This window comes from Eucalyptus grandis, chromosome 5, assembly GCF_016545825.1.
Source record: "Eucalyptus grandis isolate ANBG69807.140 chromosome 5, ASM1654582v1, whole genome shotgun sequence".
NCBI classification, from domain to species: Eukaryota; Viridiplantae; Streptophyta; class Magnoliopsida; order Myrtales; family Myrtaceae; genus Eucalyptus; species Eucalyptus grandis.
Window position 1 is genome coordinate 60,219,526 of NC_052616.1, and position 22,053 is coordinate 60,241,578.

General features: G+C 37.0%; 3 protein-coding genes across 3 annotated transcripts; 2 read left to right on the plus strand and 1 right to left on the minus strand.

The window, feature by feature from the left end:
- Positions 1-3,381, minus strand: LOC108960108 (transcriptional adapter ADA2-like). Its single transcript, XM_018874932.2, has 7 exons — positions 3,215-3,381; positions 2,269-2,324; positions 1,948-2,126; positions 1,465-1,530; positions 1,227-1,352; positions 1,068-1,143; positions 1-598 (listed from the first exon to the last, which is right to left on the minus strand). Exons 1-7 carry the CDS (start codon positions 3,265-3,267, stop codon positions 528-530), a joined length of 627 nt encoding a protein of 208 aa, XP_018730477.1. The 5' UTR covers positions 3,268-3,381; the 3' UTR covers positions 1-527.
- A 6,355-nt stretch (positions 3,382-9,736) lies between these two features.
- LOC104447524 (TPD1 protein homolog 1) lies at positions 9,737-11,090 on the plus strand. The gene is made up of 3 exons (XM_039314011.1): positions 9,737-9,830; positions 10,546-10,665; positions 10,756-11,090. The coding sequence occupies exons 1-3, from the start codon at positions 9,737-9,739 to the stop codon at positions 11,088-11,090; spliced, it is 549 nt and encodes a 182-aa protein (XP_039169945.1).
- A 2,280-nt stretch (positions 11,091-13,370) lies between these two features.
- On the plus strand, positions 13,371-13,977 carry LOC104445607. Its single transcript, XM_010059511.3, has one exon. The coding sequence runs from the start codon at positions 13,428-13,430 to the stop codon at positions 13,773-13,775; it is 348 nt and encodes a 115-aa protein (XP_010057813.1). The 5' UTR covers positions 13,371-13,427; the 3' UTR covers positions 13,776-13,977.
- Positions 13,978-22,053: the final 8,076 nt, after the last annotated feature.

A 22,053-nucleotide genomic window follows, 5' to 3' on the forward strand; every position in this document is an offset into this window, starting at 1 on the left:
GTCTTCCGAAACTTAATTTGGAGATATCGTCGTACAATAAAAATGAATAGAAAGTGCTGCAGAAAAGGAGGCTAAGGAGCGGGTGGTACAGCAAATTGAATAACACAGGACAGACGCCGATCATGAGTCATGAGTGGCAACGCCGGCACGTCCCTGCCTTTGGCGGCTCTCTTTAACTTTGCTCACCAATTCATACAACAACCCAAGCATGCTGGTGGAGATATTTCTTTGACTAAATCAGCTTCTGTCTGGCTCTGAATGGAAAAAGAAAACAAACATGTAATGCTCTCTCTCTCTCTCTCTGTCTCTCTCTCAGAACAAATGAATGTAGGAACGTACCCTTATCCAGTTTTGTATAGAGCACAGTCAGACATACATAACTACATGCAAACCTAACGCCGGCATGCACATGTAGGTCAATGGAAAACAGTCTTTGTTGTCTTCTTTGAAGAAATGCCCAGAAAAATGAGTGGTGGGGACTGGGGAGGGAATGATCATTATGTATCTGATCCGCATCCTGCATGATTTCATGCAAATTTTCCTTGAGAAGGTTCTTTTGAAATTGACTGAACATGATTACGATCACCAACGGAAGGTCCTGCACTAATCACAAACATACCTTATGTGAAAATAAACCCACCCAATAAGCATAAACCAAGAACTTCAAATTTGAGGACCATAATGAAGCAGTTGCTTATCAAATGAATGTGAAGATCAATACTTGATATGAACCAGAAGAAAGAGATTTATTCAAACAGAATCGCAAAAAGAGTATTTGTCACTTATAAATTTTGCTCAATTCAAATTATAAGAATACCAATACATAAGACAGACCAATGAAGAGTTCTATCCAAACAAAATCATTAATGCATGAGCTTCTCACTAAAAAGTTTGGTTTTATCTTTTTGGTATATACAATAGTAACTAGTACAGGCACATCAGTCAATAGTGACATCTTTCCATCTTTGAGGTCATTAGTTAGGGTTCATGATAGATTGTTGTTTCCAATATTGTCACATAAGCTTTTACAAAAATTCACAGGGAAAGAACAAAACATCATCAAGCACCTTTCTTGTCCTCGCCATGTCCTTTAGCCATTGCAAGAAGTTCTTTGCGATTTTTCCCAACGACATGAGACATATCCTATCCAAGATATAATGTTAAAATCTCATGCCACGTTAATGCAAAAAACAGAAACAGAATTCATTTCAATTAGGATCTCTTACAGGAAGAGGAAAGACTGGAGAGTTCATATACACTTCATAGTAATGATCAATGCACAGTTCTTTGCTCTTTGTCTCAACATGCTCAGCAACTTCAGCCCAGTTCCCTAACCCATACATTTCAATTCCCTGAAATGCATTCCACAATAACCATCTGCTTCCCATACCAAAATATACATACCAAAACAAGGAAAAAGACAAAAACAAAATAAATCGAGGATTCGAAATAGGCAGAGACAACCTCAAGAAGCAATATCTCATCACCTGCATTCCAGTCAGGGCAGATCAGAGGAAATGACAAGTTGTCCTGTTGAAATGAGAAGACCATAACAAAATTACATTGCATGAATAAAAAAATCAAACCTTTTGCATTGTCACCATTGCATAACAGCAGATTTCAGACATTCTGGAAGCATCATTAGAGAGTACTGTAGTTCAAAGAAGGATGATCCTAGTTTCTAGATAACAACTTGATCAGTTTCACACTACGTCCAGAAGTCCAGAAAGGTGACAGATGAGAAATTACATCGCAGTAGATTTCTTGAGATTGATGCTAGAAAAACATGCCTACTGTTTGGAAACAATAATTGACACGTGAGCACTCATGAGAATTAGAGAATGTCCTGTCTCTCTTCCCGCTGATGTCTATAGATACTAAAAAATGTAAAGTTTGATGTTAGCAGATGGTCCAAAGAAGATCAAATTTAATGATGCTATTACTAACCATGACTCTGTATGGGTGGCCGCTTTTATGAGGCACCACCTCAGCCCCAACCGAGAAGCATTCGATACACAGGTCAAAATCAGGGCACATAGCACACTTGATACGGATTCTCCCCGTAATGTCTTTGTTGCAATAATTACAGTGATACAAAGCCTTTTTCCCATCACTTGATCCTTGACCTGAATTATCAGTTGACAATGCAGACAAATTTAGGCCAGAAGGCAATGAAATAAGGATGAAAAGATAAAATATGAGATACAACGGAGAAGTTTAAAAAGTTAGCACCTTAAAAAGACTGAATTAAATTATTACTTATAGTACCTGCAGAAGAAGAATCCAAGTTCTCTCCAGTTGAAGCATTCTTCTTTCTCCTTGATCTGCAAGGCCAAAAACAGGCAATTATGAAAGACCCTTTTTTGGTGAGACATACCTAGATCATAAAAAAAAAAAAAAAAAAAAAAAAAAAAAAAGTAATGTTTTTCCAAAAGTATTGATTGTCACAAGAAATGAGGACACTGAATTGTGCGGAATCAACTATTTGAGAAAGTTCAAAGAAAGTATGAAGTTAGATGACTCAATAGCTCAAAGAAAGTTGAACCTACAAGCTGATGACAAGTATCCTTAACGAATCGCATCTAACATGAAATATCAATTTTCAGTTGAACCAGTTACAGAAGCAAGACTACCGAACTAACTACAATCAACAAACTCATGAAAATGCAGAGGGCTAGCTAGTTTTTACTTTCGATTCGAATTCACCGAAAGTAGAGAGAAGAAATTAAAAACTCCCATGAGTTCCACCACGTTTCAACCCTACAATTCTGGCTAATCTCTTACTATCAAATGAAAGTAAAGAAAAGCTCATAAAGTTGCAAAGCGAGCAAGTGCACATTTTACTTGGAGAAGTGATAGAGCCACCCCACCCCAATCCCCAAAGAACGAGACAATGCTCCATGGTCCCGTGACCATAACTTGATCCTCTCGTAAGTTCCCAACTAGACAAAAGGATTAGCAGCGCTAACTTACTAACTCATAGCGTCTTGAGAAGAGAATAACTAAGTACGACAACTTTCTGGTCTTAACGTGAGAATTTTTCAGGCCATTCACCAGCCTAGGCCAACGTTAAACGCTCCGAAAGCATGAGCAACAGCAATCCCAGCCTCAAAACACTCCCAAAACCTTCAATGTAGCTAAGATTAATCCTCAAGAAACCACCGCAGGCAAGAAAAGAACTCAAGCAACGAAATTTAGGACAACGAGCTCAAACCTCTGAGTCGGGTCCTCGTCATTCGAGTGGAAGTTGCCACGAGAGGGACCCATGTCAATCCGAAGCTGAATGAGCTCCCGAAACCGCCTGCCCAGCAGAGGAATTCGCCTTCCCCGCCTTCCCTTCCGTGCAGAGCGCGCGATTTCAAGAAACCAGCAAGAACCCGGCTAACAGCGGGACCCAAAACCCTAACAAGAACTGGGACCCAGATACTGGGAATTACCCTATGGATTGAGACTGGGACCAAAATTGAAAAGCACTCAAGAACTGGGCAGGAATTTTTTCGATTCCAGATACTGGGATTTTTTAGTTATTTATATTTTTAAAATAGAATTTTTTTTCCTTCCTCCTTCCTCCTCCTTCTTCCTCCCGATTCCTCCCAACTTGGCTTCTTCCTCTCCTCTCCTTTTTCATGGATTGAGACTGGGATTTCCTCGCAAAATTGAGGCTTTTTTTTTTTTTTCCCTTTTTCTCGGCGGCTTAGTACAGCACTGATTTGTGAAGGACATTCACACAAGAGAATGAGAACAAGAACGAAGGAAGAGAAGAGGCGAGGCTTGGAAAATGTTTTCCTTTTCAAAAGAGGAAACTTTTCAGGTGAGATTGGAACGGAAAATGTTTTCCGTTTTTTCCTTGGATGAAAATGGGAGATTTGGGTTCTCAGGACGACTTGCCTGAGGTGGGCTTGAGAGATTAGGGCTGACTTCAATTGGTGGCCCAAAAGGAAATTGCAAAGTTTAATTTTTTGAAAGATCAAAAGGAATTTGACAAAAATTAAAAAAAGAACAAATGATTGAAGAAGAAAATAAATGACCCCTTTACGAAATTAAGTGCTACAAGATTAATGGATCAATTATTAGCAATAAAAAAATTGATTGGCTAAAAAAGAGATAAATAATGGATATGTAACCTTTGTGTAACTTTCTTTGCGCAAAATTCGATCACCGATCTATTTCTTTTGAGAACAGTAAAAAATGAAAACCAATATAGAGAAAATTAGGATCAAATTATTTTTCTGTATGGAAATGAAAAATTGCTTCGCATTACAAAAGTCATACATTTGTTTGTTAATAAAGAAAATTTTAAATAGAACCGAAAGAGCAATATTTTAATATACTAAACTATCAGATTTTAGGCATCGATTTTGTTTTTCCATTTTCCCTTAGTTATCAACGAATTTAGGGCAAAAAAAAAAAAACAGTAATTTATTAGCAAGTTGCAACGATTTCCCATCAAATCTAATAAAATGCTTATGCAAAAATGGGAGTATGGTAGTAAAATATCACTTTTTTCATTATTTAAGGTGTTTTTTTTTTTTTTTTTTTTTTGACCCAAGGGAACCCGCGCACGGCCGGTAGCGGGGTAAACCCCTGAGGCAACGCAGACCACCACCCACGCACCCCGGGTAAGATCACCAAAAAGCTACTTATTTTCTCGTCGCAGGATTCAAACCGGACCTCCACGATGGAGTCCAAAGAGCCCTACCATCCACGCCGCCACGATGGGTGGTTCATTATTTAAGGTGTTTATCTCTTCTATACCCGAAATTTATTGCTGTCTTTAAGTTTCTGATATTTCAAGATTGAGGAATACATATTGTAAGGTTTCAAATGAATATCAAACCAATATAACTCACCCGAATATTCGCTATGTTATGTTAATAATGTAGCTTGAACTAATCTAGAAATACTGTTTGACCATTTTACATAGAGCAGACGCACCTCTTAAAGGAAGAACCTTAGATGGATAGAATAAACCAAACCCAAAGTCAATTTCAAATTTTTCCGTAAAAATCATTTTCGAATTTCAAGCAATATCAAGGTATTTGGAGTTTCCCAAAGCGTTGCTTTTCATAATTTCTTAAAGATTTGAGGCGCACAGTATTAAATAAATAATCGATTTCAAATTCTTACATGATTTTTATGTAAAACTGTGGACCTCGAATCTTTAAAAGCATATCAAAAACAATATTTCAAGTCCCCATAAATTCACTAATACATGTGCATGCGTGCGTGTGTAAATATATATTTGTTCATTTTTGGGTGGGAATTCAAAAAACCTTTTTGGGTTGACACGTTCCTCCTTAGCCATTAATCTGGAAAAAAAAAATATTAACACCGATTGTAAAGGGAAAAAAGATAATAGAAAGATATTTTGAAATAAATAATTGGCTTGGTAAGGAGTAATTAAGCCATGGACACATGATGAACCCTAAAAGAAAAAAACCCTAAAAGAAAAAAAAAATTAAGGAAGCTATAGTAGAGAAGTTTTTTGAGATTTGCATACCTTTGAACTGTAGTTTTGATGATTGAATTTGTTGTGGTAAGCCAAAAGATGATGAAGCTAGGGTTTGACTTGAAGCTTGCCTTGAGCTTCAATAAAATACACTATACTCAAAAGAATTAGAATGGACTTGTATCTAAAGAAAAGAAAGAGGGACATTTGAGAAGGGGAAATCAAAATGTGTGGATTTGATCACTGAAGTCGCACCAATTTATAGGCGTTGATGGGGCCATCACTCAATTTACGAAAATGCATAACATTAAATTTCAGATTTTGATTGTCAAAATAACTTGTGCAGATCTAGATAATAAAATCCGGTAATTTGTCCACACATTTGCATTCACTTATCCCACCAAAGATTTTAACTCTACCGATACTATTCGATGGTTCCGTTTTCTAAATTCGATTACGATGTTGCTATAGAAGGGTCAAATACATGGATTCTCTTGAACTTTAATAGATCATGGACTGCACTAACCTGATAAGTAAGTTGCATATGAAGAGTGGCCCTTGGAGATTTGATACACTAGTCTTATTTTATACCATTTTCTAAATCCTCAACCAGTACTGATAGGACTGGTGGGAAGGGTATATAGGAATATTCAGAACCGCAAGTAATAACATCATTATTTTTATATTAGCATAGGTAAAGATTTCTAGATTACTAGGTTAAGGGCGATGCCTATATTAAATAAAAAAAAGGAATTCATTAAAATGTATTGTTAAAAAGTTCAACATGAAAATTTTGGAAAAAAATTTCAATCAATCCTAAACTTATTGTGCTGATATTAATTTAGTCCCAAACTTTTCAATTTTGTCAATTTAGTTATAAAATTTTGCACAAAATTTCAATATAGTACTTTTGATCAACTTTTTTTCTGAAATCACTGACATGGTGGTTTGTTGACTGTCCTATGGGTACATAGTCATGTGAATAATTTTCTACTAAAATTGGCTAAAAAGATTATATTGAGTTTTACATAAAGGTCTAGAATTAAATTGGCAAAATTAAAAAAATTAGGATTGAATTAACAACCACACAATATGCTTAGGACTGATTGAACAATTTCCCTTAAAACCACATTCATGCTCGTATAAGCTTTGCAAACAAGCAACATATGATGTTTCAACACCCTTTTGAGTAGACACTTTAACAAACATGGTTGATGCACGATGGATTGATGTGTGAAACTTTGGTTAATGAAGTGAGATGTCAAGCATAAGGTAAATGCAAATCTTATCATGATAAGGACGCCTGTTTCCTTTAATATGTGAATATACACATAAAAAACACATAACTGATATGCAATGAAGTCTACCTTGTGTTTTAATATATAATTGGAGTGTTCCATTAAGATCAACATTTAAATAAATTTAGCTATAAGAGCTCAGCTACTTAATTGTTCATTTCCATGAATATAATTTAAATTACTGTAAAAGGAAATACGAGAGACTTATGGAATCTCTAACAATGATTTGGAATTCAAATTCAAAAGGCAATTCATTAATTACTTGTCAATAATCTTAATCATGATAGTTATGATTTTGCCCATTTATGGTTATGTGCGGTCATATAATACTTTAAATATGTGTATCAGCTTTCCATGGTTCTTTTTTTTTTTTGCAATTTTGAGATTAAAGTGGCCATGTTAAATTGTTTAATTAATAGTATATACACAAATATATAGGTATAAATACAAAAACGCACATACAAAGAGTAAGAGGAATATATATATATATATATATATATACATAACAATGGCGAGATAGATTTCGTGTGAGAATGGTCAAACCATTGACTCTACCATTCATCGGAGATGAGGCGTCCGACATCGACAATGGGACAACCATGGGCCATGAGCCTCTCTAGGGGCAAAGCCTCATTCTTAAACTGTAATGATTGACTTTATGGAAATAGATATGGCAAAAGATTGGTACATTTGATTCAACTTTCCTAATAGGCTTTCAGTCTTCAAAGCCCTTTGAGGAAATACGGGGGTGTTTGGCAATCGAATGCTGATCTTGAGAAAGTTAAAAGTCCAATGCCGATAAGGACTGGCTTTGGGCTTTCAACATTTGGTTAAATGCTGAAACTACTTTTTTTTTTCTTTTTCAAAACTACTATCATAAATATTTTAGTTTTTTGGTTTTACCTCTCATTGTTCCAAAACTACCTTTACCTTCATTAGAGTCACAAAAAGTTTACTATTTTTAAATAAAAAAGAAAAATGAAATTCAAAAGCCCTTTATAAAAAAGAAAAAGATTTGTCAAATACTCTTTACGCCAAAATAGCTTTGTAAATAATTTTTTACCAAACACAAATTGCATTTCTCCAAAGTCCTTTAGGCCAAAAATATTCCTCAGGTCCATTTCCAAAACTGAACCAAATGCAGTATTCTTCATCTTTTGTAACCCTTGTAGATGTGGAGTATATCCTTAAACCTTTGTTGAAAGCTGAATAAGGTTATTGAATTTTCTTATTGGAAACTTCATTTCCTAAATTTTGGTTTTCCAGAGTCGTGCTAGCTTGTTATAAAAATTATAAAAAATTCTGTGAGATGAACACAGAGAAAAAGAAAGAATGGGGGTGGCCGGATCAAACTAAACCTACCGGCGAGAGCTGCCGGGCTTAGCCTAAGCCTGGATGATCCTCATCGTTCTCAGATGAAGGCAACTGCTGCGTTCATCTTAGAGAGAAGATCGGAGAGAGGCCACTAGGCATTGAGAGTCGGGCAGCAGGATTGCAAGCCATATCGTGGTATACCGAGGTTCATGAATGATCTGAGATCTATCAAAGTATATCACATGAAACTTAATTTGGAGATATCGTCGTACAATAAAAATGAATAGAAAATGCTGCAGAAAAGGAGGCTAAGGAGCGGGTGGTACAGCAAATTGAATAACACAAGACAGACGCCGATCATGAGTCATGAGTGGCAACGCCGGCACGTCCCTGCCTTTGGCGGCTCTCTTTAACTTTGCTCACCAATTTATACAACAACCCAAGCATGCTGGTGGAGATATTTCTTTGACTAAATCAGCTTCTGTCTGGCTCTGAATGGAAAAAGAAAACAAACATGTAATGCTCTCTCTCTCTCTCTCTCTCAGAACAAATGAATGGATGAACGTACCCTTATCCAGTCATGTATAGAGCACAGTCAGACATACATAACTACATGCAAACCTAACGCCGGCATGCACATATAGGTCAATGGAAAACAGTCTTTGTTGTCTTCTTTGAAGAAATGCCCAGAAAAAGGGGTGGTGGGGACTGGGGAGGGAATGATCATTATGTATCTGACCCGCATCCTGCATGATTTCATGCAAATTTTCCTTGAGAAGGTTCTTTTGAAATTGACTGAACATGATTACGATCACAGATGCAACCCGGCCATTATCCATTTAAATCTTTAACAGATAGAAGCTTCGTTGTTCTTGAGCTCAATCAAACTCGAGTCCGATCCAATCCAATCCAGCAGGTTATGATGTAAGTCATGCTCTTGCTTGGAGTAACTTCAATATATCCAAACTTTTCGCTCAGAAGAAAAGGGAAAACGACGGGAGGATCCGAAAATGGTCGAATGAGAAATAATGAAGAACAGGCGCATGAGTTATGCAACGTGACGATGCCACATGAAGGACAAGCTAAGTCAATGATGCAGAGTTTTCAAATTTCAAATGCAAACTGTGTAGTTGGGAATTCCATCTTGCGAACAATGCGATTGGCCCGACACAGCACGTTAGTCAGCGGCATAACCAATGCATAATTTTCTTTAAACAACGCAAAAAAGATACCATTTTATCGAGTTCATCCACGTGTAAAAGGAAAGGAGACGGAACAGAGTAAAGATGGGGCACGCCTGGGACGGCTTGCTCGCTTCTGCGCCAGTGATGGCCAGACACTACCCTTGAGAGCTATAAATGAACATTGCATTTACGCCCTATCTCCTACTGCTCCTTCGCCTTCTTCTTCCCCAAAAGTCCCGCCCAAGGCGCTCCGAAGTTGAAGTAGAATAATGTCCATTCGCACAGAGAGCAAATCGGCAGTCTTGTGAGTACCTATATAGGTACGATACAGTTGCTGCGAGAAAAAGCACGTTCGGCATTCATTTTGCATATACCTTATCCATCATTCTTTTTCATCTCTCAGCTGTTTTTAAACTTCAAGGTTTTCTATTCTCTTTCTGGGTTTTTCTTTCGAAGCTATATATATGTGTGTCAGAAAAGACTCGAACGTTATGGGTCACCACAGAGCGGAGAAAGAAGCTAGACTCGGCTTGGTCTCTTCAGCTGCTTCTTGTCTCAGATTCGTGGTTGTCTCTACACTCCTTGGTACCCTCTCTCTCTCTCTCTCTCTCTCTCTCGCATGAGCAGGAGCAATGACATAAACCCAGATACTGTTTTTTGAGGCCATTCCGGAAGAGAATGTATGACCATGGATGCATGCACGCAAGCAATATAGTTTCTTGTTTTGTGGGTGGCTCTGAGTTGGATTGTGTACGTTATGGACTGATTTACTTCGTCATATATATACACGATAGTTCGGAATAAGAACAAAAAGGACAATCAAATGCATGTAGTTCCACAGTTCATGACATTACTTGGAACTTTATATACGTCAACATGACATTCGTAGCCATAGACAAATGATTTCCTCCTTCACCTAACAACTACCTAAGTGTTCAGAATATCATAACATAGTAATGTTTCGGTTCCTCAGATCCCATTCAGTATTTTCCATTCTGGGCCAATAGATTCTTCAACTACAAGTATCATTCAAATTAGGGCTACCGCTCAAATTATAAAGACATGCAATTTCGTAAATTTTGATTTTGGGTTGAAACTCGTGCTTATAACATGGATATCAAATCTTTAAACTCGATCAATATCCAAATCATTTGACACTTTCATAGTGACAAAATGGGGAAAACAGGCTTGTTTGGGGTGTCTTCATCACTAGCGGATGATATGTTTTAGGCTTTAACTTAGGAGCATTAATTTGAGCATTTTGGATCTCAAAAAGCATTTGGGCACTGATTTGTTGCAGTATTGGCTTTAATTCATGAAGAAGCGAGAGTTGCTGGGGAAGCAGCCATTAATGAAGGACCTGACCATCCCAACAGTCAAAACCCTAGCTCCTCCAGAAAGCTGCTTCAGTCAGATGATGGTAAAAGGAATCCTCTCTCTCTCTCTCTCAATCTCTCTCATTTAATTGATTATAATGACATGCAAGCATTTTCTATTGATGTAAATGAAGATGGAGGAGACATGAACAGGATTGGCTCGTCATGCTCGAAGGACGACATCGTAGTCTACCAGGGACAGACTTCTCCGATGCCCCAGGGCATCCCGATGTTCACCGTCCAGATCCTGAACGCGTGCGTCTCCGACTGCACCATCTCCAACATCCACGTCAGTTGCGGCTGGTTCAGCTCCGTCCGCCTTGTCAACCCCAGGGTCTTCCGCCGGGTGTACTACGACGACTGCCTCGTCAACGACGGCAATTCCCTCGGCCCAGGGGAGAGCCTCTCGTTCCAGTACTCCAACAGCTTCCAGTACCCGTTGTCCGTCTCGTCCGCTGAATGCGAGTAATCAATTCAGTCCTAGGATTTGCATCTCATGCACAACTCGTTCAAATTTAATATAGTAACTGCCGATGTCCCGAAGCTACTGTCGAGAGATCTTACCTACTTGTCGTGCATGTTCTTGCATTGTTAAGTACTTAGGGATGTTTGAAAGTCATGTGGAGTGTGACTGGATTTTATATATGAATTAACCCCGTCTGCTCAAGCTGACCTTCAACGCTTAGCCGTTACAAGTACTAAACATGTCAAAATTAGGATCATTACTGATTGTACATAAACATAGATTCGACATTACTAACATAGGATTTCACAATATATCCATCTTTCAGGTCATGTGTACTCTTACTTAAGGCTGTGGCATGTGTGCTCTTAATTAATCATGTATCATTAAAGGACCACTGATAAGGATATTTTTACCGTGCTAGTAATTTCTGAAAAGGATTGGGAAGTAATAAAAAAAATCGTAAAAAAATAGTTACCGGCCACCTCATTTCCTGATAAATTATATTGGTAACTTACGACATGTTTGGTAACCATTTTATTCCCGGGAATAATTTCTTGACAAAATAACACATTTGGTAATGGCAAAAAATTTCTATTCTCAAGATAAAAATGCGATTGATAGGATTCTTAATTTTTTTTATTTCTTTTAATTTTTAATACTTTGATTATATTTTTCTTCTTCTTCCTCCTTCTTTGTGGTCAGTTGTTGGCTGCTATGGTCGGCGATCGGCTAGGTGAGGTCCAATGAGCTTGTTGGAGGCTCGCTTGGCCATGACAAGCCTTCGCCTTGCTAGATATGGGTGAGGCTAGGCCTCACTAGTGGCCAGGTGAGGCTTAACCATGCCTAGGTGGCGCGAGATCGGCCTCGCCAGTGGCTAGGCAAGGCTCTCCTCCCTAGATTTGGCGAGCCAAGCCTCGCCTTCTCGGGATAAAAAAATAACTTTGTTTTTTACTTATTGATTTTATTCCAAATCTATTATTGGGAACAAAAATTTTACCAAATGATTTTTTTTTTATTCTGAGGAATAAAAAAACAGAAATAACTGTTTTGGAGATGGTTATCAAACAAGACTTACTCACACTTCTATAAACTATCGATTCTTTTTACAATATGAAAATTAACAATTTATCTTAGCTTAAACCATCTTTGAATTGCCTTTCTTACCAAATTATCGACTCTTATTAGTTTTGGGTTTAGCACTAGATCTAAGCCGCATTTCTTTGCTCAAAGAATATCTCAGATCAGCTAGTCCCTTATAACTTTATATTTTTCCTTCTTTTCAAATTTTTTGAGCTGGTCGCAAAGGTTCTTGGTTCAATGAGTTCATTTTTATCAAGCATATATTGTTTACACCAATCTCTACATGTCAAGTTTGTAGATAGATTTTTAAAGAAAAAAAATAATAATAAAAGAAAATTTGAAGAGCTCACTACCAAGAAAAAATGTTTATGGCACCAAAATCGACCAAATAAAGAGAAGGTGCAGCTGGAGCTGGACATTATATTATGTTAATTGAGCAAGGTCTGTAGAACTTAGAGTTAAAATCAGACAAAAAAGTTCCAAATTTGCGACCGAGAATGGGCTGTACTCTCATCGGCAATTACAAAATGTCACTTCATCGGTTCTCTTTTTATCATGAAATCCTTCTCTTTTATCTTTAATTTTGTCCCACACGTACTAGATGCTTTAGATATAGTGGTCGTTTTTAAATTGCTTTCTTGCACAATCATTGATTCATAGAAGGGAGACTATGTGTCATTTTACCCACCTCAATGTGAAAGAGATTGTGCAAATATAGATATGTCCTAGACGGCATATGGTAGGTTAAATCAACTAATGAAAAAGAGAAAATAAGAAAACTTTATATCTTTTGGGCTGCAATGAAATTTAGACGAGCCAATCACGAAGACGCTCTTCCCCTCAATTCAAGAAGTCTCCGAACATTATTGGGGGTCACGTCAAGGCAAGTTCGCATCCATTGACACGCAACCAACGCATGATTGCTTTGTCATCTCACGCACGAAACTTGAGTCTTCTTCCCTCCCTCGTCCACCGCAAGAAGCATTGAATTGCCAACGCGTGAGCTACAAATCACCATCCCAGATAGCTGTATAATTCAAAGTTCTCAAGACAGCATTGGTTAGTTTATCATTAATTTGACTCCCTTAATTGCGTCGTGCATGTAATCCGCTTGTTTTTGTCCTACACGTATTAAAACCCTTCCTATATAAATGCCTCGCTTGCTCAAACCCGAAAGGTTGTTTTAAGAGACCCCCCTCTCAGCCCAAAGATCTCCTCTTTCGAAAGAGAGAGAGAGAGAGAGATTAGAGCCCTAGAGAGATGGCCCTGAGTTGGCTTCTCCACTCGGCCTGCCACGTTCTACGCTATCCTGACCACGAAGCCCGCGGCATGAATCATCACCCGAGCCTCTTGTCCGGCGTGAGCCCAACACGCCAGGACGCAGTCAAGAGCCTGAAGAAGACATCGGATGCGAAGGAGGCGATGTGCGGTTCGCCGGGATTCCAGATGCCCCTTCATTATCCGAGGTACAAGAAGGTCGATTACGAGAACATGGAGGAGTGGAGATTGGACATGCTTCTCAGAGAATATGGACTCAGCTTTGATGGCAACCTTGATGAGAAGAGGGCTTATGCAATGGGTGCATTTTTGTGGCCTGATCAGTATTAAGGACTTCTATATCTATCTTTGATATAAGCTTCCTCCTTATAAAATATCATAAATAACCTGTCCAGGGATGGCTGTCGGTCTCTATAATCGATCTTGACCTATTTTAGTTCTACTACTTTCGTTAATAGTCCTTAATGTGGATGTATATGCACTTTGTAATACCCGCTATAATATAGATATTGCTTGATAAAGTTTTGATGGCTGCACATGCGTCTCTTTAATGATCGATAAACATATACTTTAATCACTAAATACATGTTTTTAATCCAACAAAAATAAAATAAAATCCAACACTCATTTGTGCAAAATAAGGATAAGGAATTAAAGGGAGAATTGTCAAAAAGTGTAAAATTTATTGTACAGTAACTGATTCAATTCTAAACATTTTAATTTTTTGCCAATTTAGTTTTAAACTTTTTGATAATTCATAAATGTAATTTTTTCAGCCAATTTTGTTAACGTAAACTATTTCTTTTTTATTTTTTTTTTATTTTCTTTCCTTTTTTTTTTTTTTTTTTTCCTATTTCCTTTGCTGATTGTTGACCACAAGAGAGGGCCAGACACCCTTGTCAGCCACTAGGTGAGCCTCGTTGGGCCAGCAAGGACACGAAACCCTTGCCTAAGAAAAAATAAAAGGATAAAAAAAGAAAAAAAATAGAAATTTTAAAAAGCCGTACAAAATAAAATGGTTTATTATTAAATTTATCAAATTAAAGATTTTAGGACTGAATCATCAAATGATTTATGACTAAATTTGTCAAATTAAAGATTTTAGGACTGAATAGACCGATGTATAATAAATTTATGGATTTTTAGATGATTTTTTTTTTTTTTAAGAATTCAATACAAAATATTTACGCTCGTGAATATCAATAATCTGGCACTAATTTGAAGTGATTATGGAAGGACGAAAACACGTAGAAGGGAACTGCAAGTTTTGTCCCTCGTTGCTGGAAGAGCTTGTAACACAAGCAAGCGCAAATGCCAACACATCATACAAGCAGAATAAACTAGTGATGAATATCAAAGTTGTCGAGGCAGTCAAAGCGAGATCAATAATCATACAAGATTCCTCAATTTACGTCCTTATGTCCTGCCGGATTTGCTGGTTCAAATATTTTAAAAACATTTGTTGCCTTCCAGGTGGAATGCTTAACATTTATGTGAACTAGCTAAGCTACACGCATGTACTTGAATATTTATATAAATCTATCATTACAAACTATTCTCGAAGGTTGTCACTAAGGTTGGCATATAGAATTCTAGATGGCAAGAGGTTGATCATTCTATTTACACGGAACATTTTTCTTGCGTTCTCCACTATTTTTGCTTCCAACTAGGATCTTTTGTTTGTCTTATTCAAAGTATTCGATATCATGAGTTTTGTTTAATAAAAATAGATAATGAGTTTTAATGTTGCAAAATAACAATTATGAAAATTTCTACCATTTGCCATAACTCTTTCTACTAAGTATTTCCTTGGAAGATTTTATTATTTCTCTCAATATTTAATATTGTAAATTATATATATTTAAAAATAATAAAGCATATTAAATGTTTTAAATTTCGATTGTATTCTTTTCTCTCTTTTAGTTGCCCAAGTTCTAAGCCGTGATTTTTTTTTTTTGGTTACTAAGATTTTTTTACAATTTTTATTTGATCAAGCACAAAAGTATTGGCAAAAAAAAAAATAAAATGATTTGGCAATCCTATATAGGATATGCATCTATAATGAGCTTTAATTTATCGAGTTCTAACTCTTGAATTTCTTTTGATTTTCATTTTTACATTTTTTTTTTTTTTTTTGGGGTTTACATTGGTTGGCTGAGAATTGTATTTATATTAATTGGTTAACCTTATCCAAAAAAAAAAAGGTTAATAAGTCAATATTTTTAATAAAAAGAATGTAATCGACAATAGCACATAAACCGGTAATAATTGAATGATTTTTTCCTTCTTCTATAATTATCATAAAATAATATTTTCACTGAACCATGGTTTTACGATTACCAATTTTTGAAAAATCATACCATCACAGTGTATGTACTTGAATTTCAACAGTTCCCACGTAAATATCTGTTAATTTTCACCGTTAATCTTTTTTACTTTGTGTATATGAATATTTAAAAAAATGAAATGATATATTTTTAATGTGCATATTATATATTTATAAATTAAAATAGCGAAAAGCACTCAAGAAAGATAATGGCCTGGTGTACTTGTAGTTGGGACATGCTATATATGATATGAAGTCACTTTGGTCATCGTGTGTGAATAGCGACGCCGACTTTTCGCCGCTAGACTATAATCGTGTAATCATGAGGTTCCCATTAGCAAGAACCAGGTATAGCAATACCTTGTGTAAGTGGATTTTTATTGTTTGCTTTTGAGAAAACATGAAATCCCTTTGCATAAAAATCGCATATAAAGGCATATAGAATAAGATTTCTTTTATATACAAAGAAATTATATAACTAAGTGTCATATGAAGTTGGTTATAAGCAAGTTTGTCATACCAAATGTAAGTGAAATGTGTATCCTATGAAAATATCACGACCTAAGGCATTTTCATGATTCAATCTAAAAGAAATTTCTAGTTTCATGTAGAAATTTAATTTTCATTTTCATTTTCATTGGAAAGCAAAGACACAAAAAAATTTCATGAACCAAATAAACCCTTAAAATTTTGACCATTTTTTTATTCGTTAATGATATTGCACCATATATCCATCCGATGTAGTAGTTTCTTTTTTGTTTTGGCCCCATGTATGGTGGGCCTTTTGTTGAACTATGTGTATGGACGAGATTAATTCAAGGATAATTGTAGGTCCGTGCTCTTCAAGCAACTTTGACATTGGAAAGGATTATTATTGTCTCTCTTATGTGCATCTTTGAGGCATGGCCTTGTTGCTTTCTCATGGTGGTGATTAATGTTCAAATCACCATGTCTTGAGCAACCTAATTAAGTACACCATCCTACTCAGACAATGATAGGGCATTTTGGCCAAGGATAATAGGACTTTAGTAAAGCTTGCGGGGCATGACCACAAGAGATTGCACTGAATAGAGATGTCGAACTTTTGATCCTGTGCTTTTCTCAGGCAAAAGATTCTCGTTGTTTGTATCATTCAGGCAATCTTATTACCAGCTCGTCTTTCATTTCTTTAATACTAGAGTTAGCCAGAGGTTGTCTTTAGTCTTGATATTGATTTAGTCGCCGAAATAACGTTGAGGTTCATGTTTGTGGCTATCTAATTGGACACAACGCATTCCTCTCTGAATGGTAGTGGTGGAGCGTAGGATCCTGTAGAGCTAATTTAGTGGTTAAGGAGCCGATAATTGTGTCGATAAAGCTCATGATACAAGTTCAACTCCCCATATTGCCAACTCAAACAATCCTTACGCCATGCCCTTGATTCTGACACACGTGCTACCTGGTCGATGTGGTTAGTTGAACATTTTTCGTAAGCCTAATTTGGCCTACATAAAGGCGACTCACATTAAAAAGCCAGGTATAGTATTGTCCCTCTCTGTTTGGCATTAGACAAATGCGTCATCAATTCACATGATATCTTAGTTTTGTGTAGGCGGGACAGCGGGATCTTAATCGCCCACTAATGACTACTAGTCGAAAGCTTAATTTGTTGGGTGGTGCGAGTCGACGTGTATATAAGTGCATATCTATTAGGGCCTTCCCGTGTTGCCTTGGCTTCGCACTATCGCTTGGGCCAGTTCACCTGACCAGATCAAGCCCAATTCCGTTGATAATAGTCGCTTGCTTAATGTGATATAGTTGCAATAGTAGGCCCATTAGTAGGATGGCCTTACGAATTCTTCTAAAGCGACCATCAAAAGCCTCATCAATTATGATTGTTCCTCAAAAACTAAGATTTAAAATTCAATCCATACTCAATAAAATTAATGACGTGACTTTACTACTCCAAGAGCAGTATCAAAACTTTCCCAGCACGAAGGATTAAAAATAGAGCAAGGGACAGCACGACTCCTCAGACCATGTAGGGGTCACAAATAGAGAAAAGCTATATGATAATATGCCCTCTCATTCAATTTACCATTGCACCTATGTTGTGTTTAAGCCCGGATATCTTGACACTTTGCATTCATACAGGAAAGGACTAATGCTTGCTTTGAGGTCGACGTCTATGCAATGTGGATCTGATGAATCTGCTACTGAATCTTTGCATTTCAGCGAGGCATGGACGAAGATCTCCAGTATTGCTAGCTAGGGTTTCCCTAATTAATTTGGTAGGAAACTGGATATCAAGACCAGAGGTTTTCGCCGATGCTTGTCTTCAAACTGGTCTCTAAACTGGTAGCCGCCGGTAGCAAGCAAGAGGGTTGGTTTTGAGTCGAATGTTTGAGCGAGCGTAGCCTTCGATTCTCCACTGTCAGAGTTCTATTCTGCAGCTAATTGTGCTACCTTCAATCCTTATTTTTGGAGCATCTTTGTATAAACTCTCGTTGCACCATAGTGATTGATCTCTCCCATCAACGTTTGTGCATTAGAAAGAACGATATGTACGATCTCCTGAGATATGATTCAAATGATTGTCTATACCGTGATTATGTGCATCAGCTTAACCCTTGGATTTGTATTTACTACTGCCAATTAAGCTGGTTTCCGCATTTAAAAAGGACAAATAAAAGGACACATATCTTTATAAGGCATTACGAGAGATCAGATGACATAGAGACCGAACAATGAAGACAAACTCTCGCTGTGTGATTGAACTTTCAGATTGACTTCCATGAACATTTACATATTTACTAATGCTTCTGAGGCTTAGTCGATATATCCTGATTGCCCCGCGACGTAGTCGACGATTCCCTCACCAGCTTCCTGGCCGTGACCTTCCGTCGAGAGCTTGGAAATCCCGCCAAAGGCAAATACCGTGACTAAGAACACGGCCGTGGAGGCAAAGAGAGGCCAGAAGTAGGCCAAGATGGACACGAGTCTAGGTGCTGCGTATACCATGAGAGAAATTGCTATGACTCCAACGACTGCCATGCCTATTTGATTCTTGTATTGCAAAATCTGAGCAGGGATGTCCATGGCTATTGAGAGAGAGAGAGAGAGAGAGAGAGAGAGAGAGAGAGAGGCTTTCTTTCGGGTGTTGAAGAGTACTATTATGTTTTCACTGAAAGTCCTTATATATGTGATTTGCTAAAGGTTCTTGCTTTTCGTCCATTATCTAATCTGCCTATAAAATCCCCCACCCAATTGCTTTAATTGCGGAGATACCCTCTTGCATTTGAAAAAATAAGTACTAGGAGAAACTTGTGACAACGAGGAGTGAAAAATTCAGAGAGAATTTTGCCAAGAACACTCAAACTATTTAGCTTAATATAGAGTGCACATGCCATGTAATCTTATTTTAACGCCTTGAACATTCATCACTTTCAAATATGAATAGATAATTCTTTGTTAGAAATCTACTCATAGGAATTTGAAAAAAAAAAGAACATAGACTTCCGCATCGAGCATAATATTCACACCATCATTTCATTTGAATTCCCGATTACTTGGTCTAAACTTTGGATTATTTTAGAAGTATTTTTTTTTTTTTTGGCCATGATTTGAAAAGAATTTGAATGTGCATATTTCACTAAATGTGTAAACTTTCGAACTAGAAGTTATGTTAAATGCTACCAACCCAGAAGAAATTATACTTTCTTAGCTTGAGAATTGAGGTTTGGAATGTATAGGTTAAGATGCTTTGACTATTTTCCGAAGAGCCCACTTTTCAATCCAAACGAAGATTAATGGAGAGGAATTGGCATAACTTCCCCTTTTCTCCTTCCTACTAATTGACTTCGTGAAAAGATTAGGTCATCAAGAAAATGGGTCTCACCCTTTTTGTCTTGATTCCAATTCATGCAAAGAATGACTTGATGGGAGGGTCTCTAGATTCCACAAGATGTCCAATCAAAGGTGTCATTCTTGAAAAGGACGATTATTATATACAAAAGGCTTGTTAATATCCTTATAGGATACCAAGTCCTATCGCTCAAGATTTGCATTATTCCACTTACACTTTCGGCAGCAATTTCTTTTATCAGTTTCTTGATTCAACATCAACTCATAGATTCCTCAGACAACTTTGCGAAAGTTGTCAATGTTTTCCTGATGTTCTTGTCTTCCTCTTACCTACTATTATCTCTTTGTGATTATAGAGAATTGATTTTATGGAACTCTCTCTCTCTTGAAACTTTGCTTTGTGACATAGACAAGACACTCTAATTTCTATCATAGAAATCAAGAATCTAAGCCACCTGAATTGTATTCATGATGACCGACAGATGATTTAGCTTTTGTTACTAGACACTAAAGGCTAGCATTATCCACAAGTTTAAAATGTTCGAAAAGAAAGGTAAACAAAGAGACTTAAAAATGAGTGCATAATTATTGAACAAGTTAAGAAAAAAAAGTTAAACCTAATATTCCAGCAACGAGTACAATAGGTGCCAATTAATGTTTTAAATCCCAACCAAGATTGGCCAATTCAACCGAGAACTGGTCATGCCTCTAGTCCGGTTTCTACCCCTTTGCTGGATTGAGTCAAAACCGGGTGGTGAACGAATAACATAGTAATTCTCTTCAATGTTTTCCACGATGAACCTAAAGATTGCCACGAAGACAGAAGCGAGTTTCTAGACTTCACCTTTGCATAAGAAACGATAGAAGACAACTCCTTAACTTAAATTGATGCACTAATTAATGGTAAAGGTTCTTAACATTCCCTACTATCTACTTGTTACGTTGTCCCAAGTCCAACTACGTAAGTTCAATTTTGAAAATAAATAGAAATGGATGTAGATCATCTGTCTCGTCTAGTACTCCTCCGGTGGTTCAACAAATCTCTACTATTTCTTTATGTAATTGAAGTGATCATCAATGGTTGAGATTTGTCAAGATGTTAAAAGGAGTACCTTGCAGGATAGATGATTTTCATCTATGAAAAATAGAACATGGAATTTCGAATAAAGAAAACTTATAATTTAACCTTAATATGTTGGTGATTTAAACTGATCATGACTGAAAATAACAATATTGCTCGATTTCCAGATTTCCTTACAAAATTTGGATCAGAAAATTTCTCAGGTGAAGAAAAGCATAGAGAAGAAGGGGCCTGGAATTATAAAATCAATACCTTGAAATCTGGATATACTCCTAATAGGCTTCAGCCCAAGTGGGTTGTACTGGCCAGGCCACAAATCCATAGATCTTGCTTGGGCTCCATCTGAGACTTCAATTCAAGCAACTGCAACGTCAACCAAATCCAACACCCCCTAATCAATCCACTTCCTTGATATGCCAATAATAATAATAATAATAGGAAGAAAGAAAACATCCCTTTGTCTGATGTTCTTGTGAACATGTGCATATGAGACAACCATCAATGGTCCAACCGGTGTGACTTTGTTCTCACACATCCATGTTGAGCTCCTTCTGAATGAGATTCTTGATCTCTTCTCACCATTGTAGTAGTGGAAAAGAAGCATTGGAACAGCACCTCTAATGCCCATTGAGTTAATGTTGGATCATGGTTTTAGGTTTCAGATTGATGATCCAAGGTCCCATATATAAAGGGCCCCTCTCCCCATATTCGTTTATTCAAGGTTCGTTGATTGCTTTTGGTGCCATGTTGTCCAAGTATAAGACTAATGTGGACTTTCTTGCCATGTGAAAATTGAAATTACTAACTTATAAAATGTTTGTAGTGGTGTCACAGTTCAATTTAAACATGTATGATATAGAATTTGCGAGGTTTCACCCATGAAATATCACATTATTAAAGCTTCTTTTACTTCATCACCTACCTAGGATTAAACTAATGATAATGACGTTCTATACTTTCTGCTGAGGAATCGATGTTTGTGAGTTCGATATTTACCGTAATAAACTCATATTTAAAAACGGAGGTATGGTAGCGGGTTGGTATACTAGTTCCCTCCACATAGCCGACTAAATACGGCCGCATCCTGGGCTATAAAAAACATACGCGTCACCTAACATTTTTAGTTTGTCAATTTGTATGTGAGGAGGGACGATGATGCCCATCTCTCCATAACGAGGTCAATGTAGGTGTAAGTATTCTGTATATACTCACATCACCCATCATTTTTTGTTCTTTGAACCCTCTCACCATTGCTACTCGGAAACTTCATCAAGAACGAGTAAGCCAATTATCTAGTTTTCCCATTTATTTCCCCCCTTTTTTTTGGGCTTAATATTCTATTTCTTGATGCAAATCCT

What these genes read in the sequence shown, in the direction of transcription:
- LOC104445607 (XM_010059511.3), top strand. Translation starts at nt 13,428, where the DNA reads ATGGCCCTGAGTTGGCTTCTCCACTCGGCCTGCCACGTTCTACGCTAT.
- LOC104447524 (XM_039314011.1), top strand. Translation starts at nt 9,737, where the DNA reads ATGGGTCACCACAGAGCGGAGAAAGAAGCTAGACTCGGCTTGGTCTCT. An exon ending in GGTTGTCTCTACACTCCTTG is followed by an intron (nt 9,831 to 10,545) that starts GTACCCTCTCTC and finishes GATTTGTTGCAG; the next exon opens with TATTGGCTTTAATTCATGAA. An exon ending in GCTGCTTCAGTCAGATGATG is followed by an intron (nt 10,666 to 10,755) that starts GTAAAAGGAATC and finishes ATGTAAATGAAG; the next exon opens with ATGGAGGAGACATGAACAGG.
- LOC108960108 (XM_018874932.2), bottom strand. Translation starts at nt 3,267, where the DNA reads ATGGGTCCCTCTCGTGGCAACTTCCACTCGAATGACGAGGACCCGACT. An exon ending in ATGAGATATTGCTTCTTGAG is followed by an intron (nt 1,353 to 1,464) that starts GTTGTCTCTGCC and finishes AATGCATTTCAG; the next exon opens with GGAATTGAAATGTATGGGTT. An exon ending in CTCCAGTCTTTCCTCTTCCT is followed by an intron (nt 1,144 to 1,226) that starts GTAAGAGATCCT and finishes TATCTTGGATAG; the next exon opens with GATATGTCTCATGTCGTTGG.